The 15,555-nt window shown below is 42.8% G+C and overlaps 1 protein-coding gene across 2 annotated transcripts in view; it reads left to right on the top strand.

Moving 5' to 3' along the window:
- The window catches only part of Timd4 (T cell immunoglobulin and mucin domain containing 4), a 33,548-nt gene extending 18,667 nt beyond the window's left edge, over positions 1–14,881 (top strand). The window contains exons 6-9 of one of the 2 annotated variants that reach the window (NM_178759.4): positions 7,576–7,622; positions 9,809–9,896; positions 12,704–12,743; positions 13,667–14,881. In NM_178759.4, the coding sequence (NP_848874.3) occupies positions 7,576–7,622; positions 9,809–9,896; positions 12,704–12,743; positions 13,667–13,751 (260 nt within the window). In that variant the 3' untranslated portion in view covers positions 13,752–14,881. The remainder of the gene's footprint in view (positions 1–7,575; positions 7,623–9,808; positions 9,897–12,703; positions 12,744–13,666) is intronic. The other variant, XM_006533479.3, reaches the window with a different exon arrangement.
- The last annotated feature ends 674 nt before the right edge of the window (positions 14,882–15,555 follow it).

A 15,555-nucleotide genomic window follows, 5' to 3' on the forward strand; every position in this document is an offset into this window, starting at 1 on the left:
TCACAGGCCAAGCTATTTAGTTTATTTACTAAGTACTTGGAACCATGCGTGTTTTCAGAGTAGGGAATGACATTTTTGGTTGTGCCTGAAGGAAAAATTTTCTCGAAAAGTGTGGAGGGTTTATTAGATGGGAGCAAATCTGGAGGCAGGCAGGCTATGCTGTCAACCACTACAATGCTTGAAATAAGAGAACATCTGGGTTAGAATGGTGGTAGCATTGTTGATAGAAAGGGTGGGGGTCAAAGTCATTTAGGAGTCTGAATTCAGTGCATGTCTGGTGGTCAAAACAAGACTGCAGGCTAACAAATTCTCTATACCTAGAAGACTAGAACAATGGGAAATGTTAACTAGTAAAGGAACCCACATGGAGAAGAATGCATTTTGGTAGATCTTGACTTTGAAGTGCTTCTGAACACTGTCTGATTGTCAGCTGTGTGCCAGGGATGATGTAGTTGTGGGGCAGGGATATGTGCCTTTAGTCATTGGCTCTTCTTTCAGAATAATTACTCACAGGGTAAGTGCTGAGCAAGAGCTTGCTGGAATGCCAGTCCTTTCTTGTATATTATATCCTAAGGGATAGTTCAAAGCCAGAGATGTAATTTTGGAAGTTGGTGCTAATAAACGACACTTATCAAGTACTTATTATAGGCTAGAGCTGGATTCAGGACTTTCATCCATTATTTCATTGTAAGACATTGTCTTGATCCACAGGGAAGAGCTGGTTATTCTGTCCACTATATAGACAAAATAGGTTTAGAAAGGCTAAGAAATTTGCCAGAGTTTCAAGTATAGGTCTTTTTGATTCTTTGAACCAGGACAATTAAATATTTTATTGTATTGAAAATGATAGATGTGGGGGCTCAATGAAGTTCCTGTTGAGTCACCTACAAATGTTGTGAGATGATAGCTAGATGAAGAGAGGAATGAAGAGAGGCAAAAGGAAAACTTCCTCTCCCTCTCTCACATTAAGGGAATAACATTTGGAAGAGAAGAAAAGCCAGCCAAGGCAACAGAGAGGAAGTTGCAAAAACTTGGGTGAACTCCAGAGAGCAGAAGATCAGAGTAACTGTTACTAAACGTGTGGGTCACAACCTCTGTCTCAACAAGTTAGGGTCAGTTCTTCCACCCTTCCTCATAAGCCAATTTCAAGAGCTAAAGTAAAAGCAAGAAGCAGAAAAAGGAGATTTATTAAGTGAGGCCACATTGAGAAGAGGGACAGGGAGGTCCGGTGCCTCCTCTTCTCCCTAGTCCATCTTCAGGGTCCTAAAGTGATGGTTTTAATCCAAGGCAAGAAGTATACACAACTAAGTCTAGGTGTGGTTGCTTGCCCATCACTGTCTCAACTCCAAGTCAACCGTGTAAGGTCATCCAACAAGTTGTAAGTCCTTCTCCAGAAGACAAGTTCTTTCTCTGGCTACTGCTAGGGCTTCAGACATTTCTTCTCCAGGCAGGAGACTCCTGGGGGTTGGATAGGGAGTACAATTTCTTGGGGTGTGCTGTTTTACTAGTCTGATAGCCAAAGAGAGGAGCCTACTTTGAAATGTTCAGTCAGTTGCTATCTACTAGAGTTATTCTGTTGCTGGATGTTGTGGCAAAGAACTTTTATCCTGTTATCCAACTGCATCTGCCTACTAGCTTTGTCTCTTCTGTCCAACACCTTTCCAGTCTTGGGCAGCCACAACAATACTCTTAACTTCTATGCAAGCAGACTTTTAGCTTCCACACACAAACAGAAACACATGATATTTGATTTGTGTGTGTCTGTCTTTACTTCTTTTTTTTTTTCAATTTTTTATTAGATATTTTCTTTATCTACATTTCAAATGCTATCCCAAAAGTTCTCTATACCCTCCCTTCGCCCTGCTCCCCTACCTATCCACTCCCACTTTTTGGCGCTGGCATTCCCCTGTACTGGGGCATATAAAGTTTGCAAGACCAAGGGGCCTCTCTTCCTAATGCTGGCTGACTAGGCCATCTTCTGCTACATATGCAGCTAGAGACACGAGCTCTGGGGGTACTGGTTAGTTCATATTGTTGTTCCACCTATAGGGTTGCAGACCCCTTCAGCTCCTTGGGTACTCTCTCTAGCTCCTCCATTCGGGGTCTTGTGTTCCATCCAATAGATGACTGTGAGCATCCACTTCTGTATATCAGGGTCCTTTGAGCAAAATCTTGCTGGCATATGCAATAGTGTCTGGGTTTGGTGGCTGATTATGGGATGGGTCCCCAGGTGGGGTAGTCTCTGGATGGTTTATCCTTTCTTCTTAGCTCCAAACTTTGTCTCTGTAACTCCTTCCACGGGTATTTTGTTCCCTATTCTAAGGAGGAATGAAGTATCCACACGTTGGTCTTCCTTCTTCTTGATTTTCCTGTGTTTTGCAAATTGTATCTTGGGTATTCTAAGTTTCTGGGCTAATATCCACTTACCAATGAGTGCATATGAAGTGACTTCTTTTGTGATTGGGTTACCTCACTCAGGATGATATCCTCCAGATACATCCATTTGTCCAAGAGTTTCATAAATTCATTGTTTTTAATAGCTGAGTAGTAACTCCATTGTGTAAATGTACCACATTTTCTGTATCCATTCCTCTGTTGAGGGACATCTGAGTTCTTTCCAGCTCCTGGCTATTATAAATAACTTAATACAATGTCTTGTCATGTCATCATGTTACAAATGAAAGATTATTTTTATATTTAAAGATTTTTTTTCATGAATATGTGTTTGCCTTGTGTTTGTCTGAGTTCATGCTGTGTGTGTGTGTGTGTGTGTGTGTGTGTGTGTGTGTGTGTGTATGAAGTATGTGTGCCTGAAGAATCCAGAAGAGTGTTTATCTCCTGGAACTGAAGTTACAGGCAATTGTGAACCTTTCAGTCGAGGTGCTGGGAACCAAACTTTAGACCTCTGGAGGAGGAGCAAATGTTCTTAACCACTGAGCTGTCTCCATGTTCAGTTCTCTGCACATGAACATGTTGTTTGGCTCTGTTTCGTGGCTACTCTGGGAATGCAGATAACTCTTTGAAACACTGATTGTGTTTTCTTTGGGTATATATTCAATCAGATCCCTGGATCACATGCTAGTTCTATTTTTAGTCTTTAAGGAATCTATATCATTCGAGAGCCAGGAGGCAAGCATGTGCTTTGGTAAATTAATAGGCACCATAGATAGCCATTTTCCCTTCTGCCTTTTGGAATTCAGGAAAATGGAATCTGACACTAGTCCCATCCCAGATGGCTGGCATAGTTATATTTCAAAGGGAAGAAAGAAACCACTGGCCTGTACCCTGTCGCTGTTTCTCATCCAGCACTGTGGCCTTTAGAGAGTGTCCCCTGGCCTCTCACATTTTATGAAGGTGGAAGAGCGGCACAGGAGTGCTGTTTGCTATCATACTACAGCACTGGTGTTTGCAAAGTTTTCCTTATGTTAGACCATTCCAATCGAAAACAGATTAGCTCTGATAACCAACGGACCCAGGCTGGCTTTCTGTGTGGTGATGGCCTCAATTTCAAGCTGAGCCCATCATGGATGATTACAGTACAATAGGATTTGGCAGAACAAAGGTAGGAGTTCTTACCTGCAATTTCCAGCTGTGGGAGAGAATAACAGAAAGGAACAGCAACAATAGCTTGGTCCTTACTGGATGAAAACCCCGCTGCCTTCCCTCCTTGTGTGTTTTATGCTCCCAGGAATTCAACAACCCAGTTTCTTCAAAGAACAAATAAGCTCTCTGGCACCAATGATGCTACATAACCTTCTCCTTCTGTCTTAAGTGCTAGAAAGCTAGGGAAGGAATTCCAAGTGATTGAATCCAGTGGTTATTAGTGGTTATTAGTACGAATATTTTAACATTCAGTCTCCCTGTGCTTTTTGTGTATATGTATGTGGTACGTGCTTGTGAACATGTGGGTACAAGTACCTGTGCATTTATGAATGTGTGTGTGTGTGTGTGTGTGTGTGTGTGAAAGCAGGATGGTGACTGTCACCCAGTTTCTCCCCACCTTATTGACTTGAGACAGAGTTCCTCACTGAACAGAAAGCCCTTAGTCAGGGTTTTATTGCTATCATGAAACACCATGACCAAAAAGAAAGTTGGGGAGAAAAGATTTATTTGACTTACATTTCCAAGTCACAATTCATCATTGGAGGAAATTAAGACAGGAACTCAAATAGAGCTAGAAACTAGAGTCAGGAGCTGATGCAGAGACCATGGAGAGGTGCTGCCTTCTGACTTGCATCGAATGGCTTGCTCAGCCTGCTTTCTCATAGAACCTAGGGCTACCAGCCCAGGGATGGCGCCACCCACTGTGGGCTAGGCCCCCCTCCGCCCCCCCACCCCACTGATCACTAATTGAGAAAATGACTTACAGCTGGATCTCATGGAAATATTTCCTCAACTGAGGCTCTTTCCTCTCTGATGACTCTAGCTTGTGTCAAGTTGATGCACAAAACTAGCCATTACAGCTCTCAGATCTGCTTGTCTCTGCTCCCTTCCTGAAATCCTGGGGTTACAGCAGTGTCTTGGAGATTTGAATGTAGGTTCTCATGCTTACAGAGCAAGCCTTTTAACCACCCTGTTATCTCACCAGCTCTGTTTCTTTCTTCCTTTTTTTTGGTTTTTCGAAACAGGGTTTCTCTGTGTAGCCCTGGCTGTCCTAGAACTCACTCTGTAGACCAGGATGGCCTCAAACTCAGAAATCCGCCTGCCTCTGCCTCCCAAGTGCTAGGATTAAAGGCGTGTGCCACCACTGCCCGGCTGGCCACCAGCTCTGTTTCTTATGTGCTATTTGTATTATAGGATCTTATTGTAAACATATTGTGTTCTTGGATACTTTTTCTGTGCTCTGGTTTCTAGCACTGCTTTTACTTTTTGGCCTCCCTGATGGTCACTTCTGTTTTTGTTCGTTTGTTTCCTCTTCTGCCTCCTCAGTCCACCTCCCAGTCCTGATATTTGTCAGGATTTCCCCTTTTCTCATGGGATATACATTCTGAAGAGAACTGCTTTTGGGGTATCGACAATTCCTAAAGAGTACAGTATCTATGGTTGTACTTTTCTTAGAAAATAGATTCAGATTCAAATAGATCAGCTGTTTAATGGCACACATAGTGTGTGTGTGTGTGTGTGTGTGTGTGTCCCCACTGGTATAATAAACACAGTAACTCTGACTGTGGCTCATAACCTGTCTCCCTCAGGAATCTATCCCTGTTCTCCCCTCTTCACTGTCTTTGTGAATAGTTAAGTAGTAATCTCATGTTTTTGGTGTGAACTTAAGAGATAAGGAAGGCTCTTATTTCTCTTCAACCCACATTTAATGTCTATATTCTGTTGTTCCTATCCCCTGTAAAACATTTCTGTAATCTATCTCTTACCCTTGCTCTCTACTCAGCCCTGGACTTCAGATCCTAAATCAGATGAGTTCCCTATTGTTACAAAATATAATGTGGCAAGGGGTACCTGGTGAACCCATGTCAAGGTGTCCCCCTGAGATTTTATGCCATGTAAGAGACCTGGTATCAAGGGATTTTATTTGGGGCAAGAGAGGAGTGTGGGGACCTGGAGAAGGAGTGGAGGTAGACAGACAGGAACAGCGCCATGAGGGCAGAGAAGTGAGTGCTGGGGGTGGGGGGGGTGGGCAGAGAAGGTCAGAAAAGCAGAGAGAGACTGGCTGTGGAGAGAGAGAGGGAGAGAGAGAGAGAGAGAGAGAGAGAGAGAGAGAGAGAGAGAGGCAGGCTGGGCAGTCATTTTATACACCACCAGCACCTGGCAGCACGTAAGGGTGGCAGTGATAATGCAGTCAACAGCTTGGTCCCTGGGAGGAGCCTAGTGGAATGGCCTGTAAGCAAACACCAATGGGCTCTTCCCTCATCCTCCTGGATAGACTCTGGTACAGTAGAAAATTCCTGTGGCTGTTAATAGCCAGAGAGCCCAGTGGAAGCTTATCATGCTAAAATAAATCCCTTCACAATTAGGTAATCTCTGACTATTCCTGTCTCCAGTGTTCCATCTTTACAGTTGCTTGTATATTGGCAACTTATGTGGTTGGGGTTTAGCCTAGAGACTGGAGCTAAGCTCTGGTTTTGTTGGGGGTAACTTGGAAACTAAGACTAGGTACCAGCCTGTTAGTTTACCCGAGTTCTAACTTAGGTCAGGTTCTTTAAAATGGAGTCTGAACTTAAAAGATTTGGCCTCTCACAGACACTTTACTCATAGTATAATCCATGAGAAAGAAAACAGGGTACCAAATCAAACCCATGAGGAGAAAATGATACAATCAAGAGACATGGTGAGCACGGGATGGAGGAGTCTGCTGCTAGAGAAACAGGGTGTGTTGTGTTAGAGTTAACATAGGAAGCCATAGTGTAGTGGATAAGCCCATGACAACCATCTGCTATCAAGTAGAGAATTGCCTTTGCTGTCTGCTCAAGCAGTTGGTGACACAGTAGGCTTACAGCATCAGCATCAGATGTGTGGACAGTGACATTCTGACGGCCAAGACATGTTAGGTGACAGAATCTCTTGACTTCATAATGACTCATGGTACCATAGCTGGGTATGGAGTTTATCATTTACTGAAACATTGCTATGTTATTGTTTAAGACTGAGTTTTTATACATTATATGGTAAATTCCCAGAGGTCTAGAGAATAACTAGCAGAATGACTAATAATAAGTTCTCAGCAAATACTTGTTAATGGAATGAATGGTAGTTTTTCTTGCTGGATAAGAATCTTGAATTCATTGCTGGGGCTTCTAAAAAAATCAGAGCCAGGTTTGTTGAGAAGGCTTAGTGGGTAAAAGCACTTGCCACCAACTCGGAGAACTTGAGCTGGATCCTCAGGACCAACATGGTGAAAGGAGAGAACTGAGTTCCATATGCTGTCCTCTGACCCTCACCACACTTGGGTACTCAAGCAAGCAGGTTCACATGTATGCGTGAGCACGGGCTTACCCCTCTTCCTCCCATGCGCACACACTAAATAAGGTGTGACTTTTAAAAAATGTTAGTGTTTGGAGAGATGACCCAGTGATTAAGACCATTTGCTCTACTTGCAGAGGACCCAGGTTTAGTTCCCAGCACACATATCTGGGAGCTCAAAACTGCCTGGGACCCCAGTTATAGGGGATATGGCCCCGTCTTCTGGACTCCGTGGGATCCAGACACAGTTGCTGCACACATCTTATGTGCAGGCATTCATACATGCACGTAAGATAAAAATAACTTTTTTTAAAGTTGTAATAATTTTGAACAAAGGAGACAGAGAGATAGATACAGATACAGAGAGAAACACACACACACACACACACACACAGAGAGAGAGAGAGAGAGAGAGAGAGAGATCAAAGCCGAATGCTTGTTCTCTGAGTCACCTTTCACCCATGTTCTGTCCCTGTGGGGTCATGCTAGAGAGCAGCAGTAGAGCAATATGAAAGCAAATTTGCATAAATCACTTATACAAAGAGAAAGATGATGTTACAGAATTAATATTATCTGGCTGAACAGGTGGCTTTGGGAACCTATTTCAGGAGGTCCTTCTCATTTTCTCACAGGATGTCTAACATTTTCCTGTCTTTCCAGCATTAACAACAAGTGAGTCTTTGCAGAAGACAACTAAATCACATCAGGTAAAAGATCTGAGAAGTACTGGGAACATTTGGTTTTGGATTAAAAAAATTCCCTAGTAGAAGTTTTCACTGATGCGCTCGGGAGAATAGAATGTTGCTAATTGGCAAAATGCGTAGTAACTGTTGTGAAGTGGGCAAAGACTTGTGAGCCCGTACCATCGGCAGAAGCACTACTCATTGTTACTTTGCCATGCACAGCACAGATGTTCTGAAAGCAAGAAGAAAAATATTTACGGATGCATACAAAATCAACATGTGCCCCTTGCGTGAAGCCCAGCATTATTGATGCGACTTCAGTGACAACACCTGCTTCTGCCATTGCTCTTGTATTTTGAGGGTTCCTTTCATTTATGTTTATTGCAAAAAACAATTAAAGTAGCTCCAAAAAGTTTTTAGGCATGCCAGATGACTGTGAAAGCAGTCTTTCCTCGGAGACAGTCATGCCTTTGCTTCTACTTCCGGCGATTCTGCGCTTCTGTGTGCTACAGAATGAGACAGGAGGAAAGGAAGGAAATAGTTTGGCTGCCGCAAGGGAAGTGGGAATGCCCTCATAAGATACCCAAATGCCTGGTTCAGTGCACCAAGCGTTGTGATGTCAATGGCTCTTTAAATTCCTTAAATTTAACATTGAGCTTTTTTTTTTTTTAAATTTTAAAATATTTTAAAAAAATGTATTAATTTTAAAGCCAAAGATAGCAAACTCATTACACAGTCACACGGATAGCATATGTTGGTTTTTTTTATATATAAAAACTAACAATATCTTTCCAAATGAAAATACAATTGGTGGGAAAAACAGTACTGACACTTTGGCAAATCTCATTTGTATCTAGCTTGATGGTAGTGTTTGGTAGCTGTGATTCTTAATGTGAATTGTCAACTTGACAGAACCCAGAATCACCTGTGAGGCAAGTTTCTGGGTAAACCTTTTAGGGATGATCTTGATTATGCCAACTGAGCTGGGAGACCCACCCACTGTGGCATCATTTCCTGTTGTAGCCTTGGGCAGTGTACGGGGAGAGAGGGATCAGAGTGGCAGCATGCGCGTCTTGCTCTCTGCTTCCTGGGTGTGGATGTGATGTGAGTTTCAAGCTCCTGCCACCCCGACTCCCTGGCCATGATGGACAGTACCCTGGACTGTGAGCCTCAATTAACCCTTCCTCCCTTAAGCTGCTTTTGTCGAAATATTTATTAGAGGAACAAGAGAAGAACCTAAGACAGCTTTTGTTGTTGTTGTTGCTTGACAGAAAGCAAAGCAGAAAAATGTACAGGATGAACGAGTTATTTTGCTCAGGGTTTTAGGTGGTTCCTTTCATCATAACTTGGAGGGCCTGGTGGAGCTGAGCAGCTCATAGCATCTCAGCCAGGGAGCAGAGAAAGAAGAAGGGAGAAGGAAGAGGAGCTAAGGAGACAAATGGACGTCTGTGTTCTTGGCTATTTTCCCCCTTCCATTTCATCTAGCTCCCCAACCTACTGATGGTGCAGTCCACAGTCACGGCAGGTTTGCCCTACTCAGTCAATCTTACTCGGAAACATTTTCATGGACATGCCCCGAGGTGTGCTTCTCTAATCTCCCATGTGCCCTTCACTGTGATGAAGCTGGCAAGAAGAACCATCCCAACGAGACAGAGACGGAGCTCATTCCTGCTCTCGTGTTCTGTGTGATGAACCATGAGTGCCTGGTGCCACCACGTATTCATTCCCCCTGGGAAACTGCCCAGTCATGCTCATAAGAGAACAACACTGAAAAGGACAAATCAAGTCTCCCACATCCTTAGATGTACTGGGCTCCCAGGTTGTACCTTTAGGATTACCCTGATAGGAAATTCGAAATCCAGCTTCCTCTTCCTTTTTATTTGTTTTCTCTACAAACTGAAGTCAGCCATGGTAAGCATAGGTTATAACATGGTTATTAGTTTTTAGTCACTTGACCTCTGAGTGCAATAGCCCAATGTACCTGATGTGTAAGATGATTTAGGGATATGGGCAAAACACTTTGGGCTTTTAGGGGCGAAGTTAACCCTGTTTTAGAACCCTGAGCTTGTTTTGACTTGGAGACACACCGGGCAGAATAGCATGAGATGTAATGACATTGTGGGTGATTAGAAGGATGTGTCCCAAGGTACCTTCTGGAAATGGCAGTTTTCCACAGCAAGGAATCAATCACTTTGCCTGTGTCTTGGCAGATCAACAGCAGACAGACCATCTTGATCATTGCCTGCTGTGTGGGATTTGTGCTAATGGTGTTATTGTTTCTGGCGTTTCTCCTTCGAGGTAAAGTGGGCAGGGTCAGATGTAAGTGGCCTGCAGGGATGGGCGTTTGTGGGTGGACTCCGGGGGTGTCATGGGAGGGGCGTAGTTCTGTTTCCCCTTCTTTCCTTTTATCCCCCAAAGGATCGGTTCTCTCACTGTCCTCACATAAACTGTGGGGGTGACAGGTAAGTCCATTACCACCAATGCCTTTGTGTGTGGTCCTCTGGGTAAGGCTGACATTTTGATGATGAATAATGAGACCAAGATGGCATTCATTTATAGGACACAGATGCCATGCACGAGTTGTGTCTAATTTGTTCTGTCTTTGTTATTGACTTGTGTAGAAGGGCCTGTTGTTACTCCTCCCTTTTCTTCTTCCACTTCCTCCTGTCCCCCAAGACAGGGTTTCTCTGTGCAGCCCTGGCTGTCCTGGAACTCACTTTGTAGATCAAGCTGGCCTCAAACTCAGAAATCCACCTACCTGCCTCTGCCTTTTGAGTGCTGGGATTAAAAGTGCATGCCACGATGCCTGGATATTCACTTTTTAAATTTATTTATTTATTTGTTTTTTTATCTGTGTGTATCTATCTATCTATCTATCTATCTATCTATCTATCTATCTACCATCTATCTATATGTGTGTGAGTGTTTTGCCTGCATATATGTCTGCATACCACATGTGTGCCTGGTGTCCATGGGAGCCAGAAAAAGGCATAAGACCTGACTAGATCTAGCTAGAGTTACAGACAGTTATGAACTATTATGTGGGTGCTAGCAACTGAACCTGGGTCTGCTGGAAGAACATCCTGTGCTCCTGACTACTGAGCAATCTCTCCTGCCCTGTTGCTCCTTTCTTACAGTTAAAAATATCTCTGGATCCCTGTATTATACTTTCAGTAATGTCACAGGATTAAAACTCTGAACAGTCTTGCTCTTATAGCTTCCTTTAAAGCAGGCTTGCTTAGGGACCGCAGAGGGCCTTTAGGAGAGAGGCCTGGGAAATGGTTTGCCAACACGTTCTTGTGTCCGTGTCTATACTTTTCAGGAGACAGGGTCTAAAGTTTTTATGAAATTCTGAATTTCACCTATGATTTATATTTTCCCAACCTCAAAACACAAACAGAAAACTATAACCACTGCAAAATGGAGCTATAAAATAAGCATTATGGTTTTCATATAAAACACAGGCACACAGCAGGTACCTACGACTGTTATAAAACAGAGGGGAATTGATGCTTTATGTCAGTCAGCCATAAGATGAGATTATTCTCTGTTGAACTTGTCCTTGGAGAGTGCTGCAAACACTATCTAGAACTTCCTGGAGCCTTGCTGTTAGCACTTACTTATCTGAAGTCATAGATGCTGTTTTGGATGCTTCTGGGTACAGATCACAAAAAGTGCTTTAAAACCCAATGTGCTGGGGAGCAAGGTAAGTTAATGAGTAAAGTGCTTGCCACTTAAGCATGAGGACCTGAATTTGAGTCTTGGAACCCACACAGAGAGGCATTTGCTGTAATCCCTGTGTTCGGGAGGCAGGGACTGGTGGCAAATCTCCAGGGTTGTCCAGGCAGCCAGCCTGGCTCATTGGCAAGTTCTAGGCCAGTAAGAGATCCCTCCTCAAAGAACAAAGTAGGCAGAGCCTGAGGAAAACACTTGAAGTTGACTTCTGGCTTCTATATGCTTATACATAGGTGTGCGCGCAGATACCTGCATATGCATAAAAGCCAGCACAAATATGAATATTCACAGACATGCATGCATATACACACACAGTGAAATAACTTGAATTTGTGTTACTGAGTAACTCTAAGCATTGTTCAACCTGCATCAGAGAAGCTGCTTCTTGTAACAAATGCTAAATACCAAAGAGACCCACATTTGGACAATGTGCAGAGACAGAGACTTTAGAGCACTCAGCCTTCAATGGGATTTATCAGACCCCTCCCCTCAGGGCTCAGGGATCTATTTGGAAGGAAAGGTTCTAAGAGCCAGAGGTAGTGGGTGACTCCAAGACACAACCGGCCGAATGCACTATGAAATCACAGAGACCATGACAGAATGCAGAGAGCCTGCACACTGCCTGCACAAGGCCTAAACAGACTCAAACTGCACAAGATCCCAGCACTGAGAGGGGCAGTAGACACAAAGTCCCATTCCTAACCCAAAGGCTACTGTGGTTGACACATGTGGGAAAATCTGTTTTCTCCAATGGAGTGTCACTGGATATAGCAACCATACTCTAAGGCAGGCCCCATGCCTGGGAATAGTTGGCCCACACAAAATTGTTTTGCTTGCTTTTGTGTGTGTGTGTGTGTGTGTGTGTGTGTGTGTGTGTGCATGCATATGGATGTATATACTCTTTGTTTTGTTTTATATTTTTGTCTTATTGCTTATTGATTTTTTCTTTGTGTTTGTCTGTTTTGATTTTCATTTTTGTTGTTGTTTTCCATGTTTTTTTCTTTAAGAGATGGGGAAAAGGAGGGAGAAAGAGAGAAAAAGAAACAGAGAGAGAACAAGAAGTTGAGTGGGTGGAGGTAGGGAAAATCTGGTAAGATTTGGGGGAGAGAAAGAAAATGATCAAATATGTTCTATGAAAAAAAAGATTTTTAAATAAAAATGGATTAAAAATTTAACAGCTTTATACTATAACCTATAACACAGGAGTGGCTTTGACATGAAAGGGTTGTATTGAGGGCCAGAGGCAGCAAGTATCAACCAGGGGAGAGAGGCTGTCCTTGCTGATGCTAGTCTACTTTCTGTATAAGGTGGTGGCTTCTCCCTGCAGTTCCCAAGGCATCTCTGCTCACATCAAGGCCTTGTCTTTTCAGGGAAAGTCACAGGAGCCAACTGTTTGCAGAGACACAAGAGGTAATTCATCTTGCATGGCCGATTGCTATGCTGGTTATGCAGCCTGTTACACATGATTAGATACTACTCAGTGGTTTAGTGACTTGTGCTTGTGTTCTGATTAAACACAGGGTTGGAGAGACAAGGCATTAGAGGCAGAAAAAGCAGTGGAGATTTAACTCACATTAACCTCTGTCTCAGTTAATACTACATGTGTGCCCAAAATAGAACTAAGGAAAGCAGGAAGTATTAATGGAAGTATAGCATGCAAAAAAAAAAAAAAAAAAAAAAAAAAAGATGATGCATGCCATCACAATCTGTGCTAAAAGCTGGCTCAGCACTGAGTGGCTTATTTTAAAAGCACATTGTTTGTGTGGAGTCACTGAGAAAAGCAATATGGAAATTAAAGTATTTTGCAATATTATTCCTGGGATTTGGTTCCTTTGCCCCACAGACCGGCATGTTTCATGGTTTGCTTTGATTTTTGTAAGAGTCTATGAAGAGTGTCTGGAAATAGATTTTGAATATCTGTTCTATTTATAGCTTTTAGGGGAAAGAAATGAGAAGACTTGGTAAAAGTCTCTGCAATAATTAATTACATCAATACCACATCATTTATTAACAACCACCCAATATTATGTGGGGAATCTTAGGCCCTTCAAATTGACTTTCTGAGTTCAAAGCTGGGGATCTCTTGGGATATCAATGGATTTAGATCACGATTTCATACTTTTCAAAGCAAGGTGTAATCTCGTGAATTGTGAAAGATTAGCAAAGCTCTCTGTGCTCTATAGCCCCAGTTTCCCCATCTGTAGAATAGGAGGCTTAGGCAGGATAAAGTCTGAGTCTTGTGCGCTCAGCCTGCTTTAGTGGTGTTATAGCCGAGCAGGTCCAGTGATCTTGCTTTTTCTGTTTTTTTAACCTGCCTTCTTTTCGTTTCACAGGCCAGACAACACTGAAGATAGTGACAGCGTCCTCAATGACATGTCACACGGGAGGGATGATGAAGACGGGATCTTCACTCTCTGACTCACCATCTTTATTTAGGATTAAGGATAGGGAATGGCACTTGAATTGTCAAAATAAGTTTGGGGACATTGTAATTTCCGTTTAAAGTCTCACTCTGTTTACTGATGCTGTGGGTCCTGTCTGGTTGTATCTTCCCACATGAAGGTGCTTTAGAGACACATTTTCCCTGCCTCGTGCCTTAGTCCTCTTTGTTGTTTTGTGGCTAGGTGACTTTTCACACTGGGCTTGAACACTGTCAGTGATGGTGAAATCCTTGCCACAGCTTTGGGAGTCTCTTGCAGTCTCCCAGCAGTAGAGGGAGTTAGAAATATCCAGAGGGGAAAAAAAAATCTCTCTTTTCAGACAGTATCTGCTTTATTGGTGGTAGCTGAACTTCATTTATACAGAGCTCCTTTAACCTGTCTGTCTTCTTCTTGGTATCTAAGCTGCCTTTTGTTTTTGTTTTTGTTTTTGTTTTTATGATATTAACTTCTTTTCACATTCAAGTTTCTTTAAAGTTGACTATAGTGCCTTCTGAACTCTTGCAGAGAGTTTGGATTTTGGAAGCTGCCAGGTACCCATCACAGCAGGGGTGCCAGTGACAAGGATGGTGTACAAATGAAACACTGAAGCTATCCAAATAAATTCCTCTAAGTGTAATTCATTTTACTGCAGCACAGGAAGAACAAATTTGTCTTACAACTTTAATAATTAGTACCATTATGAACCCTAGGAGAGAAATAAGAGCAAATACCTGTTGAATAAATGAATGTAAGAAAATGTGTGTCTGAGCAAGAATACTCTGTCTGGCTACTATGGGAAGCTAGCTAGATCTGAAAGACATTCTCAGACTATCCTCATGTTCAAGGCATTAAAGGAATAAGCCTCCAGCCCCTAACCTTAGGAGAATTCTGCAGTCAAGTGAGGAGTTTTTAAAACAGGAATCTCTAGGTTCCAGTCCTCTAGCTATTCTTTTATGCTTAGTCCAGGTAATGAGTTGAACATCCAAGTATTTTTTAAGGACCCAAAGAAATGCAACCAGAGCTATTACCAGAATTTTGGAGTGGTCCTCCTAGAGTTGCCGCATGTTGCTGGGAAAATTGGGGTCTTAGAGTTCTTAGTCTACTTAATAAAAGAATTTTAAAAAATGGACTCAAAAGGAAGCATGAAGACAATTTCATTGGAGGTTTTTTTTTTTATAAGAAAAATGTACTGGACCTGGTGACACATGTCTTCAATCCCTGTCATGAGCAGGCAAAAGCAGGTGGGTCTCTGTGAGTTGGAGGCTGGCCTGGTCTATATAGCACATTTGAGGACAGCCAGAACTATATAGTGAGAATTTGTCTCAAAACTAACAAAACGAACAAACAAGCAAACAACTCTCAAACTCTGGAGCAGGACAGTTCTAAATCTCCACTGCTGACTGTAGGAAGGAGATTGTGAGGATAAAGCGACAAAGCAAAGACGTGAACTTTGAGTTAGGCCTGAATGCAAGCTAGCCAAGTGATGGGCAAACAGCCACTTGGGGAAATGCACTTTAAAGAGAGAGAAGCTGTTTCCCTAACTGAGCAGCCTTGTCTGGCCTCAGTGGAAGAGAATGCATGTAGTCCCTACAGTGACTTGTGCAGGGGTGGACTGATACCCAGGGAGGGCCTCCCCTTTCTCAGAGGAGATAGGAAGAGTAGAAGGGGGAGGGGCTGTGTGTGTGTGTGTGTGTGTGTGTGTGTGTGTGTGGTGGGGAACCAGGAGGACAGAAGGATGGGCTGTGATCCACGATGTAAAGTGAATAAATAAAGAAATTAATGAAAAAAGAAATGGAAGGAAG

Source organism: Mus musculus, chromosome 11 (genome assembly GCF_000001635.26).
Source record: "Mus musculus strain C57BL/6J chromosome 11, GRCm38.p6 C57BL/6J".
In the NCBI taxonomy this organism is placed as follows: Eukaryota; Metazoa; Chordata; class Mammalia; order Rodentia; family Muridae; genus Mus; species Mus musculus.